The sequence below is a fragment of the Musca autumnalis genome, unplaced genomic scaffold (assembly GCF_047663935.1).
Source record: "Musca autumnalis isolate F117 unplaced genomic scaffold, ASM4766393v1 scaffold_4, whole genome shotgun sequence".
NCBI lineage: Eukaryota > Metazoa > Arthropoda > Insecta > Diptera > Muscidae > Musca > Musca autumnalis.
Genome location: NW_027411977.1, coordinates 118,800,420 through 118,825,832, shown reverse-complemented (window position 1 = coordinate 118,825,832; position 25,413 = coordinate 118,800,420). Strand labels below are relative to the sequence as shown.

Here is a 25,413-nt window from a genome sequence, read left to right as displayed (position 1 = left end):
AATTTTATTATTTTTTTGTTGGGGTGGACGCACAGAATAAATGACGTAAGGAAAATCTCTAATATTCCACATATTAGTGAATATTTAACGATGGAAAATTTCATGTCATATGACATTTACATATAGCAAGGCACATTAAAGAAGGAAGCTGATTGAATATGAAATGTCAAATAAAATTGTTGTAATTGTGAAATGTAAACAAACATCTTGTTCTGATTGGCCGAAGCTAAATCGCTGCAAAGTTAAGCGCCAAGGCGAATTGATTCTCTTTACAAATTTTGACGTATTATGTTACGGCAAAAGTTGCTTTGTTGTAGCAATTCGCCGAATCGGCTACCTTCTATATTTGCCTTGACATATAGTGTAAACTACCCTAAAGGCCTGCGTACATAAGCTGCTCTGCCTGATTGCCTTGCTTTCCTGCTTCATTTTTGACATAATAAAAATAAAAGAATAAAGAAGGCCGAGGACATTTCGAACTGGGTTGCCCTTTTCTTTTTTATTCTTTTATCAGGAGTAAGCAAGGTAAGCAGGCAAGGCAGCTTATGTACGCAGGCCTTAAGGCCTGGGTACATAAGCTGCCTCGTTTGCTTGCCTTGCTTTCCTGCTTCATTTCTGACATAATAAAAATAAAAATATAAAGAAGGCCGAGCCAATTTCGAACAAGGATGCCCTTTTCTTATTTATTCCTTTATCAGAAGCAAGCAAGGCAAGCAGGCGAGGCAGCTTATGTACCCAGGCCTTAACTTACACCAAGAATTTTACCAGATCGTTGCCAATGAGCTAAAAGATATAAACACTTCTATGTGACAATGATTTTGCGAAATCAGAATGAAAATCACCAATGTTACCACACGTTTTCAAAGTTTACACGCCTCGGTAATGCCCTAAACATATCCAACGTTTGAGTAAAGTTTTGTGTCATTTCTGGTAGATGAATAAAAGACAAAGTGCTGCCAATTTTGAATTTGTCTTTATTCTTCTACCAGGAATGACACATAACTTTACTCAAACGTTGGATGTGTAAACAGTGTATTAATTCGTACCGATATGGCATCATTCATTATTAACCCTTAAAATGTAAAATTTATAATTTCACTACCCTCCAGAACAAATTAATTTTCATTCATAAAAGATTTATTTATAAAGTATTAAATATTGCGCTAATACATTACTAATTTAATTAATATATTTGAAAGTTTACACAAACTCCTAGTAGAACATGATGTGCACTTCTTTAATGTAATTAAGCCCCATACAAATAAGATACAATACTGGAATAAACAATACAATTTGTGGTCAGTTGTGTATTGTCATTTATTAAATATGGAATCGAAAAAATCACTCCCCTCTTTTCTTATAAAAGGTGAGTATGCTGCAATTAAATTTTGTGCGTAAATATATACCTTTAACAACATTTTATAGTTCTACTTGTGTGCACAATTCCTTATGTATTCGTGAAGGTTGAGGCTGCGTCAAATTCCAAAGTTTTCGAGCTAACAGATCGCTTCATTGACGTACGTCATGAAGGACAATGGTTGGTGATGTTCTATGCACCGTGGTGCGGTTACTGTAAGAGAACAGAACCTATATTTGCTCTAGTGGCTCAAGCCTTACACGCCACCAATATAAGAGTCGGTCGTTTGGATTGCACAAAATATCCAGCAGCTGCAAAGGAGTTTAAGGTACGTTCATATCCCACTATAATATTTGTTAAAGGCAATATGGAATACACCTATACTGGCGATCGTTCCAAAGATGAGTTAGTCGATTATGCTCTTAGGATGAGTGGCCCACCGGTTCAATTGGTTACGCGGACAGAGAGCGTCGATATGCTTAAAAGTTCCCATACTATATTTTTCATGTTTGTGGGCCAGCAAGAGGGTGTTGTGTGGGACACATTTTATGTGGCAGCTGAAAATTATCAGGAGCATGGATTTTTCTACGCCACTACGGCTGATGTTGCTGCGCAACATTTTGATTTTGACCATCTACCAGCGGTAATAGTTTACAAAGAAGAACAACATCATTTTTATCCACATGCTCACAAAGCACATGAAATGGACGCCGATTTGGTTAACGAGACAATTCATCAGTTCGTTAATGTAGAAAGATTTGTGGCCTTTCCCAAAATAACAAGATTCAACATCAATCAATTGCTAAAGACCAAGAAATATCTCGTTGTTGCTGTTGTAGAAGAGGATAAACTCAACCAGATTGCAACTCACGAATTGGAATTTCGTGATATGGTAGAGAATGTTATCAGAAAACATCGTGATCGTTATCACGACAAGTTCCAATTTGGCTGGGTAAGTATGGCAACAGACATTTGCATAGAAATACCATTAAACTGTTGTTTGTCATTACTTTTCAGATTGGAGACCCCAGTATTGCTCATTCGATTATAATGGACGAAATGCCTACACCTCACATAATAGTTATAAATTCCACAACCCAGGAGCATTATTTACCTGATGACGATCCAATGCAAATGACACCACAGGCTTTGCATATATTCCTTGAGAGTATCCATAACGAAAGTGCAACAGCATTAGGAGGTGATACCTATTTTGTTCGATTAAATAGAGCCTTATTTGAGGGCAAAAAGGCACTTTTTGAAATGTGGCGCGGTAATCCTGTATTAACATCCGTTATATTTGGTCTTCCATTAGGATTTTTGTCGTTGATTTTGTATTCTATATTCTGTGGAGATTGTCTGGTCACCGAGGAGGAAGAAGAAGAGGATCACGAAAAGAAAGAGTAAACTAACCGCTTTATTTTAGTTATAGATATTTTCATAATCGAAGCTGTAAAGTACCCAAACGTTGGTGGCATACTTCACCGTCAGTAGGTTAAACTACAGTCATACTTCACTGTGAGACCTTAGGTTCTTTTATTTTGTTTCTTGATGCCGTTTTAACCTGAAAACAAAGAACGTATTTTCTTTCAATTTCTTCAAGAAACGAATTGCGTTTCAAATGAATTTTGAATTTCGTTTCGATGAAAAAGAAACATGTGTCTCGGAAGGAATGATTAAAAAAATCATTTGAGCAGTTGGAAAATTTGCTAAAAGGACTAGCAGCTTTGATGTGAATCAATAGATAAACGTATTTTACATATACTAGTATAGGAAATTCAGGTTATTTTAGATGTGACTGTGCTTTTATGTATCCCACTTTCTAGTCCAATTTGTATTTTAATTTACTATTTTTACAAGTGTAATCTCTTATGTTTTAATGAGTCTTTTTTTATTTCAAAATAAAAAAATATTATATTGTATTACTAAATTAAGAAAGGGTTTTGCGAATATATTATAAAACTAAATGAGTTGCAACATGAGCTTTTCTTAATGAAAAAAGGTAAAATAAAAGAATAAAACAAACAGACTCTGTTATTTTGATAGGTAAAGATATATAAAAACCCATTGGGCCACAAAGCGCAAATAATCAGCAACCATAGTCGTCATCATCGTCCGAATCGATGGCAGCACGGCGCCTGTCATACTTGACTGTGCTCTTACTTTGAGGCATTTGAGCGTTTACACTTTCCAAAATGCTTACAAATTGTGCATCATCCAATTTACCTCTCAATTGGCCCGTTTGGGCCATTCGCAAGACCATATTTTCAAAGACCGCTGCTTTTTCGGGTTTACTAATTTTTAAAGTGTTCACTAAAAATCAGGAATAATAGTAATTTTTCAGTAGTTTGACTATTAAATGTACATACGTCTAGCTCTTGCTTGTTGATCCAATACCTGAGAAAGTATTGCATGTTTCATTTCTTCCTGTTGTCGCATTTGTTCCTCTTGGGCCTTTTGTTTATCGCCAGCATTTCCACCACCTGATCCGCCCTATTTGTGGAAGAAATAATTTAAATTGTTAATAGGTATTTTTGGGAAGCTTTACGTACATACATATCGGTTAAACTTCTAAGTGTGACCTGACACCATAAGTCGAAAACTTAATTTTTTTTATCGAAATACGTACATAGTTAAAGATTTAATTTGCAATGTTTATATGTATGTTCTGACGAAAGATGAAGGCAAATCCTTCATTGGAACGACCAAGTGATAAATGACATATAAGTAGTATGCAAGGCATGTCCCTGTTTGTAAGAGAGACACGCAAGGGAAATGTAAGTTAAAAAATTGATCGTACTGGCAATTCCTTTTATATTTTTCGTAATTAACATTATTTTCAAGTCTATACTAGACGCAGGAGGAAATGGTTCTAAAATGTTGGAAGGGAAGTTTTTAATAATAAAAGCCATGGGCGTAGCCAGGAACAGCTAGGCAGGGGCAGCTGCCCCCTCTAGATCCTACATTTGTATATTAAAAATTATAAATATTAGGAAAAAACAAGCACTTGCCCATCCCTCCTAGAACGCCCAAAAAGAATTCCTGGCTACGTCCATGATAGAAGCATTAAAATTTGTTGAATATTTTGTTAAAGTATTACATATTCCCGTCCTACTTTTTGCTCAGTAACTTTTTATCAGTGTGTTCGAGGACTACTGTATATTTCTGGCCTAATGCTATGTTTACATTTACGAAATCCAATCGATTTCAACTGTCAATTCCATAGCTCAAACGTCAAATGAAATCCAATTGATTTCAGGTGAGTTTTCATTTGACGTATACGCAAAGGAATTGACAGTTGAAATCGAGTGGATTTCGTAAATGTAAACAAAGCATAATAATGAAAAGTCTAACATTTATTGTCATAGTTTTATTGTTTTCTAAAGAATTGTCTAGCATGTTTTGTATAAATTTTTGAAGCACTTTTTCTACAATCATTGAAACACCTCCAAAACGTTTCAACAGCATGTTTCTGGCTTATACGCATAGATCCATGATTCGTCGCCTGCGATAATATTGGTCTGTTCCAGAACTGCAAGAATCTACTATTTTTTACTATTTTCTTCGATAAAATAAAGGAAAAAATGTTATCGTAGTAAAAAATAGTAGCTTCTTGCAGATTCTGGAACAGAACAATACTAAAATTCTCTTGAAGAACCGCGATCATATTTTTTCGATTTTTTTTGCACCGACCGACACGGAATCCAACGAAAACAAATCTTTTTTGCGACCAGGTATTCATGCAAAATAGAATGTAAGCTGGTAGAAGAATTGTCCAAGGATGACTCTATCATGGCGATCTTGCATTATCAGTTCATGCACGGCTTCAATGTTTTCTGGAACAACTGCAGTTTTTGATCGACTTTGAGTTCATTAAACAAGTTTTTCACAGTGCTATAGGATGATGCTGCGTCGCCATACAAAGATTTAATTTCATAGATATACCATTGCCATGATAATTCGCGTCTATAGTTGTGAAAAATGATCGGAAGAAAATGTTTACAAGTAAATTCCAATTTTTTGGCAAATTGATTTTACAGGTCGCAAGGAACCGTACTGAATGCGGTTATGCTAAAAAGTGTCAAACTTCTTAATGAAATGTGAAATGATGCCTGGCAACTTGTATTGTTGCTTGGAGCAGAAACTTATGACGTAGACCTCGTATATGTACTCTTTTTTCATCCAAAAATATTGCTCACCGTACCTATATGGGACACGAACTGCAACGCAGTGGAATCAACCCATTCTGCAATATTGGGATCCGAATCCAGTACGTATATTCAACTTATGCCCAATATTGAATTCAATCATTGTTACGACGAGTTCGATGTTAAGAATGTCCTTTTTCACAAACTAATTCCGAATGTTTTACGGGGACAAAAAAACACACACATGCACTGTGGGCAAAATAATGACTCATATTTTCTCGTACTGAAGAAATTATGTGCCACAGATCAAAATTTGCACATATCTCACAAATATTTACCATATATGGTATTGGATTTGGTCTGCCTAATCCATAGTTTTTATTTTTCAAAACATGTGTGGTGTGTCCCTTCTAATAATTTTGTTGCTTTCTGCCGGTTAAATCATTATGCCAATAGCAGTACTGGAACAGACCAATTTATTGCCTTTTACCATTTACTTACATATTGGGATTGGAGCTGAGCCATACGCTGTGCTCTGATGTGCTCTAAATCATCAGCCATTTCTGTTTTTTTTTTTTTTTTAATTCTGTAAAATTATTTCTGCTCGCTTCTTTATAATATTTATAAATGTCAAGATTGTCTAGAGATGTCAAAATATTCGATAATCTAATCGATGAGGTTCATGGTACAATTAGAAAGGTAGATGCCTCAGCCCAGCTGATCGAATCTAAAACGTCAAAAAACTATGAATTCGCCATGAAAAATCAAAACAAAAAACCATATGATTCGGTAAGTAAGAGATAGCATGTCTACACTTTATAGACAAACACAAGCGATAAAAAGAGACAACAAGAGACCATTTGGCGAAAATTTTGACAGTTTACATTACAAAAAAAGTTGCTTTGTTGTAGCAATTCGCCGATGCATCTACCTTTCTTATACGGCGTTTATATTATAGTTTTTTGCAGGGTTAACCTCCTTCATGAGGATTTATTTGAAGTATACACAATGGAAATGACATTTCAAACCCAGACCCACTGGGTTAACCCGGTTATATGTAAACGGCCTATTATTGTACCATGATGAGGTTTAAGCGGGGTATACTAGAGTAGAGCTGGCAAAAAATCGGTGGCACTATCGATAATATCGATTATTATTTAAAAATTCAATATCGATAGCATGGTAGAATAAGGAAGGTAGAACAGGTTCGAAAAAACCATAGAAAATCAACCCTACACGTATGCCCGCTTTCTTTCAAAATTGTCAGTGGTGACAAACTTCAAACTTGTTTTTGTTTATGTTTGTTTCATATACATAATATTCAATTTTCAAAATCTATAAAATGATTGAAGAAAATAAATGAAAAATTGTGCAGAAAAACAAATATTTTTTAAAAATGTTCGGGTATTATTTCAGTTATATGGTTCCGGTTCATCTGTATCCAGACTCAAAAATTCTGCAACCTGGTTGCCACCGTAAAGAATCATGGGACAGGTGAGGGGGTTCTAGACGGCTGAATGTGATGGGTATCGTGGCATCAATTCGGGCCCAATACAAATTGAGGCAGCTGCATCGTCCAGATCTTTACTGACCTAAAACCACTCGTGTTTCTTGGCAGCTAAAGTTCTTCTGCTGCGATGGACGAGGGGTGATCCCAAAGTAAGGCATTCTCACTGTATCTCTGTACTGTCTGTGCGAGTGCATCAGTGTGAATGCTATTCATTGATCTAGGTGTTCTCGCTTATACCTTTGGACCTCATGAATATCTCTCCTGACGTGCCCGGGTACTTGTAGGCTGTCCACTAGATCGTGGCAGGGATCCTCACGCGGTAGCAACCAAGAAGGTACTACAACAACATCCTGTACTGCTGATGCACCAGAAAAATTTCTGGCAGGTTTTACTATTCTTCCACTGCGTAGCACTTTCATTTGTCACCACGCTGGCGGCGCATAGCTTCCCACATACCGGTCTATTGCTTTATAAAAGGCCAACAATGTCAAGAAAAGTATCGATACTGTCAGCGGAAGTATCAAGACACATCCTTCTTGTCGCCGAATCTGAGACTAACAAAATAAACAATAATATGGCGCTTAAAATTGCACCGCGGTAAGGACTACGTAAATCTGAAGCATACCCACGAAGAAAATAATATCGCTATAAAAACAAGTACAATGAGTAGCTTCGAAAAAATTGCAAAGGATCCTCAAACAATTTTGAACTGCCCTTAACAAAAATTTATGACTTTTGTTGGGGAGTTACCGGAAGGATTGGACCGATAAGCACCATCTTCCAACTTCATCAAAGATTGTCAGAAATATTATGATATACAAAGTTTGGATCAACGCAGTATCTTGTTCCAAAGTTGTGCGCACCAGCCACTACACATGATGACCGTGGGGGTTTTTACAGTTTCGACATAATTTCCGAGGACCAAGAAAAAATCAGTTCCAACAATTATCAAAACGATTTGAGAGCAGGACTTAAACTGAATTTTTCCGAATTTTTGTGTGGGAGGTGGACCGATATAGCACATATTCGAAACTGATCTACCTCTAGTAGAAATATTACAATATAAAAAGTATGGACCAAATTGTTAACTTTTTTGGAGAGTTCGTGACAGGGATGTGCATCTTTTTTGCTAACATTTTTGAAATATTGTAGGACAGATACCCGAGGGAGTGCACCAATATTTTTTAAATGTGATCTAAATTTGGACAAATATTCGGAATCGGTTGATCTATTCGGGATTCATCGCGCGCTCCAGTCGGACAGACAGGGCTTAACGGCCTTTTCCTCCTTTATTTCATGAAATGTTCAGCAGTCCATTTCACTTTTAATATATTGCTTTGCGCTATTATGTGGAATTCTTGGAGCCATTAGAATTAGATTATTGACCATAAATTGAAATCATTTCTCGTACGTTAACATCATCCATTGTGTTGAATTTATTTTTATTTCGATTACAATTATATTTGTTTCAAATGAAAATTCTGTTATGTATGTGTAAAATATGTCATAATGTGAACAATCAAAACAAAACATATGAAAATGGGTTTGACACAAGTTGGTCACTAACGGAAAAAAAATTTTAATCAGCTGTGAGCTCTGTCATACCTTTCTTATTATACCATGATCGATAGATAGTTTTGCATAGTCCCCATGGCACAATTACCCAGGTAGTGGCATCGTAAAATTTTGAATATGTTATGTCAAAACTTTCTTTATGTTGTTGGGAAAATTACAACAAACATAATTTTTTTATAAAGCGATTTGACTTTTCATATTCAATCAGCTGGTGTGATACCACTACCTGGTAGTTGTGCCATGATAGTCCCAATTTACATTAGGCGAGTTTACTTGCGGCAATTGTCAGTTTGTGGGTGAGAGAGGGTGTTGAGAGGCAAAGGGTTACCATATACCTCACCTCTCTCTCCATCAAACTAACAATTGCCGCAAGTAAACTCGCCTAATGTAAATTGGGACATACCGATGTTATCGGAATAAAAACCCCTAATGCTAAGTTTACATTTACGAAATCGCTACAAAGCTATGGTGCGTATGTGGCTGTAGCGATTTTTAACTTATGGCCGCGGCACGTGGAGCGTCGCGTTACAACAACCACATGAAAAATGCATAACCAAACTTGGCATCACTTACACATTTTTCATGTGGTTGTTGTTTTCAACGCGCAACGCGTCGCACAACGGATCGTATGTGCCGAGGGCTTAATGGGCCAAATACATACGGTCCGTTGTGCGTTGAAAACAACAACCACATGAAAAATGTGTAAGTGATGCCAAGTTTGTTCTTAAAGTTTTCATGTGGTTGTTGTAACGCGACGCTCAACGCGACGTATGTGCCGAGCCCTTAAGAATAGCTGGTATCCCTGTAGAAAATTCGCTGCTTTTCGGTTAAGTGGGGTACACACGATCAGTTTTGACTGTCAGTTTTGCTCAAATAATTGGTTGCTTGCCAGTGTGGCCGTTCACTTTTGTCAGTCATCAGGCAACCACAAAATATTTTGTGGTTGCTGGACGGTTGGACAGTTATCGATAATTCCGAAAAATCGACCGTCAAAACTGATCGTGTGTACCCCGCTTAATGTTGGGAATATCGATGGTTCTACACTAGAGCGGGCAAACTATCAATTGCTCTGTTCCAGAACTTGCAAGAAGCTGTTTTTTTACTACGATAATTTTTTTTTTCATTTATGTTATCGGAAAAAATAGTAAAAATTGGTAGATTCTTGCAGTTCTGGAACAGACCAAATATTTCCAACATTAAAGTGGGGTACACACGATCAGTTTTGACTGTCAAAAATGAACGGCCACACTGTAAAGGCATGGTGTAACAAACCAGTAGTGGGATTCTGTAACTCATTTTTGATGCTACCGACAAAAATCGGTAAAACTAAATCGCAAAATTATGACTAAAAACATAAAGAAAAGTTGGCATCACTGTTTGTGTCGGTAGAGGTTAGCGACTACTTTTTATTCATCGTTAACTTACCGACAAATTTCGTTAATTATCGCAATTATAAGCATTTTAATTTTACCGACATCTCCCGATAACAGCAAAAATGAGTTACAGAATCCCACTACAGGTAAAGTAAGTACTACAACAAATACAACTCAACAACAACCACATAGGAATTTGTTTTTGTTTGGAACGTTAGTGTCATACATAAAAGTAAACAAAATAAGGAAATGTCTATAAATTATTAGAATTTAAAAACTAATATTTTTTCACATTTGATTAAATATTTTGGAAAACATGAATGAAATGTCGTTAGATTTTCAATTTGAATGTTTCCATATCATTCCACTAAATGCATTACTTCTCGCAGAAAGTATAATTCTTGCAAATATGTTTGAGGTCGCTGGAAATTTATTGAAAAAAGAGAAGCTGCTTCAACGTCTTTGAAATCAAAAAACACATGCATGGTAGAACAAATATAAGATAAAGTTACTAGTAAAACAAATACAACTCGAACAACAACCACAAAGGAATTTGTTTTTGTTTGTAACGTTACTGCCAGTTGTATTTGTAAACAAAACAAGGAAATGTCTATAAATTATTGGAATTTAAAAAACTAATAATTTTTCACATTTGGTTGAATATTTTGGAAAACATGAATGAAAATTCGTTACATTTTAAATTTTTATGTTTCCACATCATTCCACTAAATGCATAAATTCTCGCAGAAAGTAGAATTCTTGCAGAAAAGTTTGGGGTCGCTGGAAATTCATAGAAAAAGGAGAAGCTGTTTCAATGTTTTGTTTTAGAAATCAAAGAAGCACATGTTTATTAGGGCTTTATTTTTTTAAATTTTAACAAAATACCTCACATATTAACAAACGTTGTATCGCCTCTACAAGCGGGGATTTACTGCGCAGCTTGTCGTTCGAACTTGGAGGAGGTTTACATATCATTGATATGAAGAAGTCTTTCTGGGAAATCGTTTTTTCCGAATGATATATTTTTTTTTCAAAAAATATATGTCCCTAATGTACATCGAAATAGAAATAAATGAATAAAATGTTATATGAAATTTGACACTAACGTTACAACCCAGTTCAGTTAGCTGTGTATTGCTGCTACCTTTTCTTGTTCTACCATGAAACACATGTTTATTAGGGCTTTATTTTTTCAAACTTATCAAAATACCACACCATATTAACAAATGTTGTACCGCCTCTATAAGCGGTGTTTTAGTGCGCGGCACGTCGTTCGGACTTGGAGGAGGATACATGTCATTTATATGAAGAAGTCTTTATGGGAAATAGTTTTTTTCTGATGAATATATTTTTTTCTTCAAAAAATATAATATACATCGATCATAGTGTTACGAATGTAACTGATAGGTTTAAGTTAGTTTAGTTTAATTTCCGTTAATTTAAAAATTTGAATTGTAACGTAAAGTTTTTATTACGCAGTTACTTTATTTAAGCAACAACAACTACCATGTAGAACTCTCTTCATTATTCTAGATGTTACTTTACCTTTCATTATTGTGCTTTTAGTCATGTAATTATTGTTTAGTTTGTCACTTCTTTATTTCTTGCATCTGTTTGTTGTTGTAGTTACGTCATTACTGTGCTTGTCGTCCAATTGTATTCCCCCCATGTATGTATGTGAGTATGGTTGTTCGCTTTGTGCGAATGTGCGTCTGTGTGTTCGCTGCACAGATTCGAGGTGTTGCCATATGTGTTCTAGAGGACTCTAGAACAGGGAGACTTTGGGGTATAAATACAGGGGAACTGGCAATGACGAGTGAGTTGTGTTTTAAGCGTTGAACTGAACAGATCGGTTAAATAAGAGCTGCGTGCTGACTAGAGACTTGCTGTGTGCTTTGTTATTAAAGTCGGTTCTGAATAAGTGTAATAAAGTAAATAAAGCATTGTAGAAACGTAATCTAAAACGAACCCTGTTTTATTTGGTACAAATCGTATCGAGGAATAAAACAACGTCTACACGGAGATTAGTTAAATCTAATTCCGTAACAATTGGTGTCAGAAGTGAGATTACGATCATCCTACAATGAAGTTTAAAGATCTACGAGTGGAAGACTTGAAGAAGGAGCTAAGTAAGTTGGAGTTGTGTTCTACTGGCAACAAGGCCGAACTACAAAAACGCTTGCTGGAAGAGTTCGAGCGCCGTGGAATGAACATCGATGAATATGAGTTCGACGGTAAGGAGGAAGTCGAGTTATCGGCAAAGGACGAATCCAGCGTTGAGGAAGTTTCGTCGGTAGCTGCCAGGGGAGACGATTTGAAATCAATGCTGGCTATGATGATGCTGGAAATTAAGAAAATAGAAGGTAGCTCCATGGAAATGAATAAGAAAAATGAAGAAACTTCCAGACTTATTGTGGAAATGAAATCTGACAACTGTAAGATGTTAGAAGAGATGTCTAGAAAGAATGAAGAAACTTCCAGACTTATGATGGAAATGAAAGCAGAAAATTGTCGAATGGTTGAAGAAAATTCCAGTAAAATGATGGAGAAATTAGATGCTAAAATGGAAGAAAATTCCAGAAAGAGTGAAGAATATTCCAGGAAATTAGAGGAAAAATTAGAGGTAAATTCTAGAACAATTAACGAGAAACTCGAGAACATCACGATGGTGATTGAAAAGAGAGTTGAAAACGTGGAGGTACAAATTAAAGAGTTTGATAAAAAGATTTTGTCTGTTGACGAGAAATTTCTGGCTCAAGATGAGAAGATTCTTGGCATAGAAAAGAAAATGTCGGAACTGGAAATTAAAGGCGGTCCAGTGAGAGCTATTCATAACACGAATCAATCAAAAAAATCAAGCCTCCAGTGTTCGACGGCTCTACCTCTTTAAATGTGTTCAAATTACAGTTCGAGACATTGGCTGCTAGAGATTCTTGGAACGACAACGACAAGGCGGTATCACTCCTTATGGCATTGAAGGGTGATGCTGCTGACGTATTACAGAGTATTCCCGCCGCTTCTGGGAACAACAATGGAGATATAATGGCTGCTCTTGAACGTAAGTACGGTAGTGAACACAAGCAAGAGATCTACCGAATGGAACTGAGGGGAAGAGTCCAGAAGCCAAATGAGACCTTACAAGACTTTGCGGCTGATATAGAGCGGTTGGCGCAGTTGGCATATCCAGGAGAGACACATCCATTGGTGGACCGCATAAAGATTGAGACATTTGCAAGTGGTATTCGTGATCCAGAGATAAAATTTGCGACGTATGCGGCACCGATAGGAACATTTGCAGAAACCGTGTCATTTGCCCTGGCCCAAGAAACCGCGAGGATGCTGGTGAAACCTAAAGCTTACAACGTGCGGAGGCTGCAAGTTGAGGACAACAATTCCCAGACCGTTGTCGACCTGCTGAAAGATGCATTAATGCGTGTGAAACGAGGGGCTGCTAGAACGAAAAAGACTTGTTATAATTGTCGGAAAACTGGACACATGGCCCGAGAATGCAGATTGCGGCAAGCAAGGCCCAGATCCACCTCACCGCCTTCAAAAAGCGACGACCAACCGGTGGCCAAGAATCTGGAAAGAGAGACATCAGGTGAATCAGATACAGCAAGTTCTGCTAATCACGAGACGCCGCCGGGAGATGATGAAAACGATGGTCCCACAATTTCTATAGCCATAGTCCAGCAAAAGAATCACAACTTAACGGTTAAAGGCTTCATCAATGGTGTATTGCGTACCTTGACATTGGACACCGGTGCAACAAAGTCCATTATTAGACCGGATTTGGTAAAAGGGAAGGTATTGCCGTTAAATGGAGTCAAATTGCGGACGGCCACAGGCGAGACTACAACGGTGCATGGAAAGGCCTACCAAAGGCTGAGCATGGGTAGAAAATCTGTAAATTTCGATTTTATAGTGGCCGATATTGTGGACGAAGTTATACTTGGTGTAGACTTCATGATTGCCTTCGATATCAACCTGGACATAAAGCACCGTGTGATGACTTGGTCCAATGTGGAAATACCGATAAGTGTGGGCTACAACGAGAAAAGCAAACATCGCCCAAAGGCAGAATCCGACGAGATCGCTGTCGATGTCCGTACGCTGAAGGTGGAAGCCGCCGACAAATGGCCCGTAGGAAAGTGGAAAAATCTCGCAACGAGGAGGAAAAAGCGAAGATGTACGTCGAGGAAAGGTCCATCGAAAAGCGGCCGTACAACAAGGAAGGACAAGTTCGATGAAGACCAGGTGGTACTTAGGAAGGTGACCACAAAGAAAGAAGGTATAACGTCAAGATTCCTGGAGAGAAAGCAACGTCGTCCAGAAGAGCAAAAGTCCAAAGCTGACGCAGTAGAGGGTACATCTAAATTGGTTGCCACCACTACAGAACGAGAACTGCGCCTAGTCAAGAGGAACAGGCTTAAGCGGGAGGCAGTGTTACCAATGCCCAAACCACCGAGAGGGAACTGTGCCTATTCGGGACGAACAGGCTTAAGCGGCAAAGACATAAATACAACTAAGACTAGACAAAATGCATGCAACAAAAAATGTTTACGAAACTTTGTATAGAAACATTACCCTTAACAGGTTGCAGTTAATTCAAAATCGCAACCAAGGAGGAACATTTCATGTAATGGTATCAGAAACGAAATTTATGAATTCAAGGATCTATTCAAGAATAATTCTATGTCAATTGGATCGGTAAATTCGGTTAAATACGTAAAAATGTATAAAAGAAAAAAATGTTATATCACCATATCGTGATATAACATTATGTTAAATTCAAAAGCCATTCACAGAAGAATGATAGCAAACAAAATGTCTTATCTTGTTGTATTTATGTCTTTGTAAGCGGGAGGCAATGTTACGAATGTAACTGATAGGTTTAAGTTAGTTTAGTTTAATTTCCGTTAATTTAAAAATTTGAATTGTAACGTAAAGTTTTTATTACGCAGTTACTTTATTTAAGCAACAACAACTACCATGTAGAACTCTCTTCATTATTCTAGATGTTACTTTACCTTTCATTAATGTGCTTTTAGTCATGTAATTATTGTTTAGTTTGTCACTTCTTTATTTCTTGCATCTGTTTGTTGTTGTAGTTACGTCATTACTGTGCTTGTCGTCCAATTGTATTCCCCCCATGTATGCATGGTAGAACAAATACAAGGTAAAGTTAATACTACAACAAATACAACTCGAACAACAACCACAAAGGAATTTGTTTTTGTTTGTAAACCTTAGTGTCAACGTAAATGTAAACAAAACAAGGAAATGTCTATAAATTATTGGAATTTTTCCATATCATTCCACTAAATGCATAGTTTCTCGCAGAAAGTAGAATACTTGCAAAAATGTTTCCGGTCGCTGGTAATTCATTGAAAAAAGAGAAGATGTTTCAATCATTTGCTTTTGAAAACAAAAAGCACATGTTTATTAGGGCTTTATTCTTTTCAAGTTTAACAAAATACCACACATATTAACAAATATTGTACCGCCTCTATAAGCGATGTTTTAGTGTGAGGCATGTCGTTCGGACCTGGAGGAGGTTACATGTCAATGATATGAAGCCGTCTTTATGGGAAATAGTTTTTTTTTCTGATGAATAAATTTGTTCTTCAAAAATATATATCCCTAATATACATCGAACATAGAAATAAATACATAAAATGTCGAATGGAATTTGACACTAACACTACAACCCAGTTCAGTCAGCTGGGTATTGCTGCTACCTTTTCTTGTTCTACCATGCATGTATGTATGTGAGTATGGTTGTTCGCTTTGTGCGAATGTGCGTCTGTGTGTTCGCTGCACAGATTCGAGGTGTTGCCATATGTGTTCTAGAGAACTCTAGAACAGGGAGACTTTGGGGTATAAATACAGGGGAACTGGCAATGACGAGTGAGTTGTGTTTTAAGCGTTGAACTGAACAGATCGGTTAAATAAGAGCTGCGTGCTGACTAGAGACTTGCTGTGTGCTTTGTAATTAAAGTCGGTTCTGAATAAGTGTAATAAAGTAAATAAAGCATTGTAGAAACGTAATCTAAAACGAACCCTGTTTTATTTGGTACAAATCGTATCGGGGAATAAAACAACGTCTACACGGAGATTAGTTAAATCTAATTCCGTAACAATAGAAATAAATATAACAAATGTCGTAAGGAATTTGACACTAACATTATAGCCCAGTTCATTCAGCTGGGTATTGCTGTTAACTTTTCTTGTTCTACCATGCTGTAAAGGGGTGTTTCCCAGCAAAAAGTTTGCATCCGCGGATGCAGTTAAATCACTAGAACAATTGCCGCTGGAGTACATCTTTTCCTATGAATTTTACAAGAGAGCGCGCAGCTAGGATGCACTCCATTTTGCTTCCACGGCACACAGCTAGGATGCACTCCATTTTCGATCCAAATCACAGCCTTTGATGTCTTAAGATGCTATAAAATGCAAGCCATTGCAAATATCCCAAAATAAATAAAATACATTGCTTATTCGTGTAAACAAGAATATTAACTTTTTTACACTAATACAAATTATAAAAACTCTCCATTAAATTTGATCATAACTGAGTTTACTTCCTCTGCTCTGCTTTTTGTGACACCGCAACTGATATTTGGTCTGTTCCAGAACTGCAAGAATCTACTAGTTTTTACTATTTTTCCGATAACATAAAGGAAAAAATGTTATCGTTGTAAAAATAGTAGCTTCTTGCTGGTTCTGGAACAGAGCAATTGCTTCATCATCCAAATGGCTTTTCATTTTTCCTCCAACTCCAGTTAAGATTTCCAAAAAAAAACTCTAACTCCACATCAAAAAGAATTTGCGTCTCGTGAATTACAGCAAAGGTTCGTATATTTAGTTTGTATTTCTTTATTTTGTTTACACAAATTCTTATAATTTTAGACACTCTTTCTTGTGTTCAGAAAATAAAAAACTGCGACTGTAGGTATCAAAAAAGTGGCTTGCTTGGCTAGGGATCTATAAGCGAGTGCTTCTAAAATGTATAGAGCAGAGTGCATTTTTCATAACTCCGTGTGGACTGCATCAAAAGATGTATTGAAATCATAACTCCGCATTGCACTACTTCCAAACTTTTTTGCTCGGTTATTACAACTATGACCAGTTAGTATATGACGCGTGTTATTTGTGCGTCACGCGTGAGCTACTACTATTCACGTACTGAAATTAAAAAAGATCAGTAGTGGAATTCTGTAACTCATTTTTCGGGTTACCGACAAAAATCGGTAACTTTAAAATGCTTATAACTTTGGCAATTAAAGATATTTGTCGGTAAGTTAACGAACAATAAAAAGTAGTAGTAAAATTCTGCCGATAGCAAGAGTGTCAACTTTTATTTGAACGTTTCATTCATAATTTGGCGTTTTATTTTTACCAATTTTTCTCGGTAACTCAAAATATGAGTTACAGAATTCCACTACAGATAATCTGAAGTAATTAGTCAAAAAAGAAATTCCCCAAAAATCCCCAAATACTTTCCAGATTTCCTCAAAATTTTCCCAATTCCCCAAGTCGAAAATTTTTCCCATTTCAAATAAAAATTCCCGGAATTGGGGAAAAATCCCCAATAATGACAACGCTGTTCCCCATACAAAATTCTGACAACGAACGACGATTTTTCTACGTTGTGAAAGTGAAAATACTCTCCGAGCAACGATAAAATATGTCCCATCTCTAACAAATGAGATATAAATTAATTATGACAGACAAAATACAAAATTTAAAAATGTAGGGCTTTTTTAGAAAAACTGCAGAACATGAATGAAAAGTAAACGGTTCAACGATTAGTATACATTCAGAGCATAGCAAATTTTCTATTCTCTTTCATTGCAGTTACATTTTTTGCACATTGTTTCAAATTCGGGTACAAATCTATAAACAAAAGTCAAATACCTGCCTGGAAGTCTGTATACACAAATATTGTTTTGACATGTCTCTCTCATTAATTTTGAAAATGGAAACATTTAAAAATGTACAGAAAACACCAAAATTTTCAAAATTAATGGAAAATATGAATGAAAAGTGTACAATTAGATGTAAAATACACATTCGCAGGAAAGGTTTGTTTTTCTGCTCATTTAATACGCTCGTGTGAACATGACATTAATGAGCAACGTGAAAACAGTGTCGTGTTTGCTCAATTCTGCCGGCGTTAACAATTGTCATCACTCAGGCTCCATACTCTGATACCGGCAACACAGCGTCTTCTTTGCAGAAAAATATTGCTTGTCTACAAAAAATTAATTACAATTTGCAATGGCGGCATCATTAGATGGGGTATTTCCAACGACATTACAAGATAAAATGAAAAATTCGAAACTTCTTGTCGTTGGAGCGGGTGGTATTGGATGTGAAATCTTAAAAAATTTGGTCTTGTCTGGTTTCCCTGAAATCGAAATAGTATGATTCGATTCAACTACGTACAATCATGATTGGGTTTGTGTGTATAATTTAACTTATGTATGTTTTCCAGATTGACTTGGATACCATAGATTTGAGTAACCTAAATCGCCAATTTCTGTTTCATCGTGAACATGTGGGTAAATCAAAGTCACAAGTGGCCAGAGAAAGCGCTCTACAATTTAATCCAGATGTTAAAATAAAAGCATATCATGATAGCATAATGGCGTAAGTAATACCATTTAGAATTTACATGGTTCCCCTTACCAATAAGAATGTAATATATTTTCTAGTACGGACTATGGCGTAAATTTCTTCAAGAAATTTGATGTTGTCTTAAATGCTTTGGATAACCGTGCTGCTCGAAATCATGTTAATCGAATGTGTTTAAATGCTGAGGTGCCATTGATAGAGAGTGGCACAGCTGGTTATAATGGTCAGGTTGAACTAATCAAAAAAGGATTGACACAATGTTACGAATGTACTCCAAAGGCAACCCAAAAGAGTTTTCCCGGCTGTACCATACGCAATACACCATCGGAACCAATACATTGCATTGTTTGGGCTAAGCATCTTTTCAAGTAAGTACATCGATCTAAATTATATATTCTGGTAAAAGATAGGATAATGTATTAAATCCATGGCCGAATACCGAGTCTCGGGAAGTATAAACTGTCAAGATATACAATATATTGTGATAATCAGTATTCCAATACATACCTCTGGGGTAACAATTTGAGAACAATCTGAACCATCAAGCCCTAATTGAAAATCAACTGATAATTTTTGATCTATCCTCTAACGCTGATGCATTATGAAGTTATTTCATGAAGAGTTTGTGCTCTTCTATACGAAGAGCTTGTGCTCTTCCATACCAAGAGGTTGTGCTCTTCTATACGAAGAGCTTGTCTGTTCATTTACTTTTGTAAATTGTAAAAACGGCAACAGTAGTAAAAGTTGTAAACTGCTTCCATATGAAGTGTATGGTGTCTGAAGTAAAGGAACGTCTTTCGAGTAAAAAGTGGTAAAACATGAAGTTTCTTGCATGTAAAGGAACAGAGCTATTAATTTAATTTGTTTTCTTACCTTTAAAAGCATATCATCACCAATCATTTTCAATCAATTATACAATGTGATGGATGCAAGGCACATGTTATTTATTTTCTTTCGTATATATTTACTGCTCTGTTCCAGAACCTGCAGGAAGCTACAGTCAAACTTCTCTATAACGAAGAAAAATTGAAAACACAGCTTTTGTCAGCACATTTTCACCTATTTTAACCTCTCTGTAACGGACATTTCTCTATAACGAAGTGTTTTTATTAGTGTTGGGCAATCTCGTTCGTTGAGCGGATCGATCTTTTTCATTCCGTTCACCAAAAAGATCCGGATCGTTCACTTCTTTCTTTGGCTCTTTTTCGTTCAATAAAACATTTCAGTCTATCATTTTCTTGTGGCTATCGTTCGTTCTCTGCATCAATAGCCAATAGTCGATTTATCAGTCTTAAAGATAAACAGCAATACCCAGCTGACTGAAGTGGGCTGTAATGTTAGTGTCAAATTTCATACGACACTAGCGGACCCGGCGAACTTCGTCTCGCTATTAAGGAATAAAATTTCATACAAAAACTCAATTTTCGATTTTTCCATTTTTCCGACTTTTCCAGAGATATTATCCAAAATTTTCTTCCGTAAAGACCTTCTCCTCGAAAATACGAATAACTGACAAAAAATTTTACAGAAATAGGCCTAGCCCTTCTCATTTTATGAATTACTATACATTTTTTACACCATTTTTATATATATAGATTTATATATTTATTTCTATGTTCGATGTATGTACATATGTATATATTTTTTGAAAAATAAATTTATTCATCAGAAAAAACTATTTCCGATAAAGACTCCTTCATATTATTGACATGTAACCTCCCCCAGGTCCGAACGACGTGCGACCTCAAACATTTTTGCAAGAATTCTACTTCCTGCGAGAAATGATGCATTTAGTGGAATGATATGGAAACATTCAAATTGAAAATCTAACGAGTTTTCATTCATGTTTTCCAAAATATTCAATCAAATGTGAAAAATATTAGTTTTTTAAATTCCAAAAACACTGCGACAAAAAAAAATGACAAGGAAAATCGAGTAGATTATGAAAGTTAAGCTAAAAATACGAGAAACGTATATCAGCGTTTTTAAAGTTTACGTCGGAAAATAACCAAAATAGGCGGGCCAAGTTCCGCCCATTTTAAAATTTTTCGAAATATTCGAGTTTAGATATCTTGGAATCCTTGTATTTCAGGTATATAGTGTCTTTGGCAAATTTACTAAGGAGGAGGGTGTGGGAAATATTTCTGTTAAAAATTTTAACCCTCATGCGGTTCAACAAAGGGGTCTTTTTTGTCCTTTTTTCGAAAATCTTTCAAAAACTCATTAAAAATGTGATCCTATCAAATCCGAATATTCTACAAAATTGTTCGCCATAAAATTTTACTATAGGTCTCAGAATACACCAAATCTGTAATTATTATCTAATCGCCAGGAATCTCTTAAAATGAAAAACACGTTTTAAGGTTAAAGTCGGTCTTCATCTGAGTTTATTCAAAATTGTCCCACAAAACATAATTTTAGAACGATTATATCAGAGATAAAAGTATTCTTCGTCAAATCTCACCGTAGGTCACCAAAGAAATGAAATGTCTATTTACATTCGATAGCTGAAAATATACACTATATACCTGAAATGCAAGGATTCCAAGACATCTAAACTCGAATATTTCGAAAAATTTAAAAATGGGCGGAACTTGCCCCGCCTATTTTGGTTACTTTCCGACGTAAACTTTAAAAACGCCGATATACGTGTTTCATATTTTTAGCTCTATTTTCATCATGCACTCGGTTCTTCCCATCATTTAGAAAAAAATTGAATTTTGTTGCACAGTGTAATTTATAGATATTTCCTTATTTTGTTTACATTTAGCGATGACACTAACATTACAAACAAAAACAAATTTCTATGTGGTTGTTGTTGAGTTGTATTTGTTCTACCATGGATGTTAACAAGAAAAAAATAAATTTTTTCATCGTAATAGGGAGATAGAGTGAAAGTTCAACTTAATAAGCTAGAAAAACAAGAGCTATAAGAACGAGAGGAGCCAACTGAACGAGATGAGCTGAATAACATAATCTAAAAGGATATGCTCAATATGGATCCGTTCGTTCTTTTGAAAAAGTTCGTTCATGAACGACACAACTCTGCAACCCAATGCATTTGTGTTGCTTGTTTTTGTGCAAAGCTAATGGTTGTAGTTTTTGTTTCTGCTGAAGCAGTATGACCATTCAGTGATCTAAATGAACGATATAAAAGAATGAGCTGGATACGGATCCGTTGTTCTTTTCACTGTCGTTTATATGAGCCGGGTTGTTCACGAACGACACAACTCTAGTTTTTATTGCACAGTTGGAAATTCTCACCCAAAATAACCTCTCTATAACAAATTTTTGTCAAACTTTTTCTCATTTATGTTAACACTTTAAATGAGAAACAAAACACATTCATTAGGCTCTTTTTATTGAAGGGCACACTAAAAAAGAGAAGCAAAACTCATTTATCAGCGCTTTTCGAATGAAAGTTGCTCGCCAAAATAAGTTAAATTCTTAATAACTAGAGTGCCTGAAATTATTGCTCTGTTCTAGAACCTGCAAGAAGCTACTAAAAATGGTGGTTTTCATAGTACAGCTAAAGTAGATGCTGATATTGGAGGAAATAATATTTCTAAGACAAAAAAATCGTATCAATACGTAAAAAAAATATTGAAGATGTTACGACTGAAGACCATTGGTCTACTTCAGTACTGCAAGAATCTACTAATTTTTACTATTTTTTTCGATAACATAAAGGAAAACATGTTATCGTAGTAAAACATAGTAGCTTCTTGCACTTTCTGGAACAGAGCACATGTTAATGTCGATTGCAATACTTTAACTTTGAATAATCCCTTTTGGGAGTATCGCAACAATGTTCCCGATCAAATTTTTTTCCATTGCACCTTGTACAATCTTTGAAAATCACTGATCTGTTCCAGAACTGCAAGAATCTACTAATTTTGACTATTTTTTTTTCGATAACATAAAGGAAAAAATGTTATCGTAGTAAAAAGTAGTAGCTTCTTGCAGGTTCTGGAACAGAGCACACTTCTTATTTCGCTCTTAAATACAAATTCAATTTATGTTTACTCTTGCCTTGGTTTCTCTATAACGTAGTAATTATTCGGTCCTCATGTGCTACATTATAGAGAAGTTCGACTGTACTACTTTTTATTACGATAACATTTTTTCCTTTATGTTATCGAAAAAATAGTAAAAATTGGTACATTCTTGCAGTACTGGGACATACCATATATTTAATCTTTATGTACTTTATTTCAATTGACAACGTTTAACAGACCTACTCAAATCTTATTTCCAGTCAACTATTTGGAGAAACTGTGGACGATGAAGACATTTCTCCAGATGTTGCTGACCCAGAGGCCAAGGGCGAAGCCAATGATGCTGAAGGGTCTAAAAATGATGCCGAGAAGACAACAGATGAAAAAGTTCCAGATGATGGTAATGTAGTTCGAGTTAATACACGTCAGTGGGCCAAGGATAATAACTACGATGCAGAGACTTTATTCAACAAATTTTTCTATGATGATATCAAATATCTCCTGTCTATGTCAAATTTGTGGAAGACACGCAAACCTCCGACACCGATTAAATGGGATAGCGTTCTTTTGAAACAAGATGAATCTGATCAAAGCTTTGCTCGTCAATATCATAAAATATGGTCACTAGCCGAATGCGCAGCTGTGTTTGCTGATTGTTTGAAAAAACTTAAACTAAACTTAGAAAAGACTGAGGAAGGTGATTCGTTAGTTTGGGATAAGGATGATCAACCTGCAATGGATTTTGTTGCCGCTTGTGCCAACATACGCGGGTACATTTTCGAAATTGCCCGCAAATCTCGATTTGAAATCAAGTCTATGGCTGGAAATATCATACCAGCAATAGCTACAACTAATGCAATTACTGCTGGCGTTGTTGTTTTGCACACGTTCAAAGTTTTACAAGATCAATTAGACAAGTGTAAGTCTGTATATATGCGTCTTCGACCGAATCCAAGGCAGCAGTTGTTGGTTCCCGAAAAAATGCTAACAACACCGAATCCGAATTGTTATGTTTGTGCCGCGGAACCAGCGATACATTTACGCATTGACACTAAACGTGTGCACATCAACGAATTCCGTGATGATGTTCTTATTAAAACTTTAAATATGGTTAACCCAGATGTTATTGTAGATGCCAAAGGAGTCGTTGTCATTTCCTCAGAAGAAGGCGAGACAGAGTGCAATGAAAATAAACTAATGTCTGAAATGGACATTGTCGATGGTGTTTTATTGAAATGTGATGATTTCTTCCAAAATTACGAGTTGAGCATTATAATTGTCCATATAGACACTGAACGTGATGAACCCTTATTCGAAGTGGTTGCCGATCCAAACCAACTTAAACCCAAGGAAGAAGAAAAGACTAAAACTTCCGAAAATGAAAATGGGAACACAGACGATGTATCAGATGGACCATCTACGTCGAAGAGGAGTAAAATTAACGAGGTTGTGGATGACGATGATGACGATTTATGTTTGATAGAAGAGGACGATGATCACAACATTTCGAAACCCACCGATAAATCGGCAACTGAAGAGGTAACAGAAGCAACAGATAAGTTGCAAGTTAAAAGTCCCGAAAAGCCTGTAGCTACCAAGCGTAAGACAACAGCCGTAGAAGATGACATAACCGAGATCCTTGATTCCGATGAAGAAGATGGACCAACTCAATCAAAACGCACTAAAATATGCGAGCCGGATGAGAAAGGCGTTATTAATATTGATTAGTTTTCTCTTTAAAAATAAACAAGCATTATACTGAACACTAAATAATATTAAAAATCCTGTATCAGATTATAAAGTCAATGAATGATGTATGAAATATTAAAACATTGACCATGTTTGGAAACCTACAATTTGAGACGTTTTTTATGTTTTATTGGGATCTAGATAGAAGCAAAATGAACTGCATCCTAGCCACGCCTAAAAATCATGAAAATTTGTTTCCATAAAGTGCTTCGTTTCTTCCCAAACTTGTAATAAAAGGACCTACATTTTGATTAAAATTGTTCTATTTTAGGGGATAAAATGTGTTTGTTTTTCCTAAGAAAATTTCTTATTATTCAATTTGTTCTTCGACATTCTATTTTCTATAACAACAATGTTGTTTTTGTAAAATTGTTAGCTGTTGTAATTCATGCATCTACCTTCTATAACATGGCAGTTACATTGAATTTGACAAGTCTTGTGCCAGACTATGAAAATGTTGTGTTAAATAAATACCCGTGTTGTGCTAAAATAAAATTGCATTGCCAAAAAATATAAAAAGTGTTGAAAGACAAAAAAGTCAATGAAGAAGTTCGGTTGAATTCTTAAAAACCAAAAAATTACGAATCCGAAGAAGTTTTCAGGATTGGTGACATAAATAGCGGTTGTGATGAAAGTAGAAGTGAATGCGAACAAAGTGAAAGTGATGAAAATTTGAATAATTCATTCATACATACACATAGCCCAGAAAGTCTGCGTTCACCTTACTACTTTTCAAAAACGATGCTAAAACTTCAATAAATAGGTGAATGAGATCAGTTTTTCTTTCATAAATATTTTATTGGCACTCTTTACTACCAGAATAAAAAGAAAAATTCCTGAAAATATATTTGGTATGTTCCAGTACTGCAAGATTCTACTAATTTTTACTATTTTTTCCGATAACATAAAGGAAAAAATGTTATCGTAGTAAAAAATAGTAGCTTCTTGCAGGATCTGGAACAGAGCAAATGTTATTACGAAGATAACGGCAAAAAAGTGTTACAACTGCTAAACTAGAGCCCCAAAAAGTCTGCGTTCACTTTGTATGTTGCAATAATACCGT

General features: G+C 35.9%; 3 protein-coding genes across 3 annotated transcripts; 2 read left to right on the top strand and 1 right to left on the bottom strand.

Moving 5' to 3' along the window:
* The first annotated feature begins 1,029 nt into the window (after positions 1–1,029).
* Positions 1,030–3,287, top strand: Tmx3 (Thioredoxin-related transmembrane protein 3). Its single transcript, XM_073986259.1, has 3 exons — positions 1,030–1,366; positions 1,426–2,309; positions 2,375–3,287. The coding sequence occupies exons 1-3, from the start codon at positions 1,327–1,329 to the stop codon at positions 2,762–2,764; spliced, it is 1,314 nt and encodes a 437-aa protein (XP_073842360.1). The 5' UTR covers positions 1,030–1,326; the 3' UTR covers positions 2,765–3,287.
* Positions 3,227–6,181, bottom strand: PDCD-5 (programmed cell death 5). Its single transcript, XM_073986260.1, has 3 exons — positions 6,007–6,181; positions 3,727–3,850; positions 3,227–3,670 (listed from the first exon to the last, which is right to left on the bottom strand). Exons 1-3 carry the CDS (start codon positions 6,064–6,066, stop codon positions 3,447–3,449), a joined length of 408 nt encoding a protein of 135 aa, XP_073842361.1. The 5' UTR covers positions 6,067–6,181; the 3' UTR covers positions 3,227–3,446.
* An 11,940-nt stretch (positions 6,182–18,121) lies between these two features.
* Uba2 (Ubiquitin-like activating enzyme 2) lies at positions 18,122–24,457 on the top strand. The gene is made up of 4 exons (XM_073981634.1): positions 18,122–18,390; positions 18,464–18,618; positions 18,684–18,971; positions 22,862–24,457. The coding sequence occupies exons 1-4, from the start codon at positions 18,247–18,249 to the stop codon at positions 24,327–24,329; spliced, it is 2,055 nt and encodes a 684-aa protein (XP_073837735.1). The 5' UTR covers positions 18,122–18,246; the 3' UTR covers positions 24,330–24,457.
* Positions 24,458–25,413: the final 956 nt, after the last annotated feature.

Coding starts and splice junctions, on each gene's coding strand:
- Tmx3 (XM_073986259.1), top strand. CDS start 1,327: ATGGAATCGAAAAAATCACTCCCCTCTTTTCTTATAAAAG. Junction 1,367..1,425: donor CCCCTCTTTTCTTATAAAAG/GTGAGTATGCTG, acceptor AACATTTTATAG/TTCTACTTGTGTGCACAATT. Junction 2,310..2,374: donor ACAAGTTCCAATTTGGCTGG/GTAAGTATGGCA, acceptor ATTACTTTTCAG/ATTGGAGACCCCAGTATTGC.
- Uba2 (XM_073981634.1), top strand. CDS start 18,247: ATGGCGGCATCATTAGATGGGGTATTTCCAACGACATTACAAGATAAA. Junction 18,391..18,463: donor GTTTCCCTGAAATCGAAATA/GTATGATTCGAT, acceptor TATGTTTTCCAG/ATTGACTTGGATACCATAGA. Junction 18,619..18,683: donor TATCATGATAGCATAATGGC/GTAAGTAATACC, acceptor TATATTTTCTAG/TACGGACTATGGCGTAAATT.
- PDCD-5 (XM_073986260.1), bottom strand. CDS start 6,066: ATGGCTGATGATTTAGAGCACATCAGAGCACAGCGTATGGCTCAGCTC. Junction 3,851..6,006: donor CTCAGCTCCAATCCCAATAT/GTAAGTAAATGG, acceptor TTCCACAAATAG/GGCGGATCAGGTGGTGGAAA. Junction 3,671..3,726: donor TCAACAAGCAAGAGCTAGAC/GTATGTACATTT, acceptor CCTGATTTTTAG/TGAACACTTTAAAAATTAGT.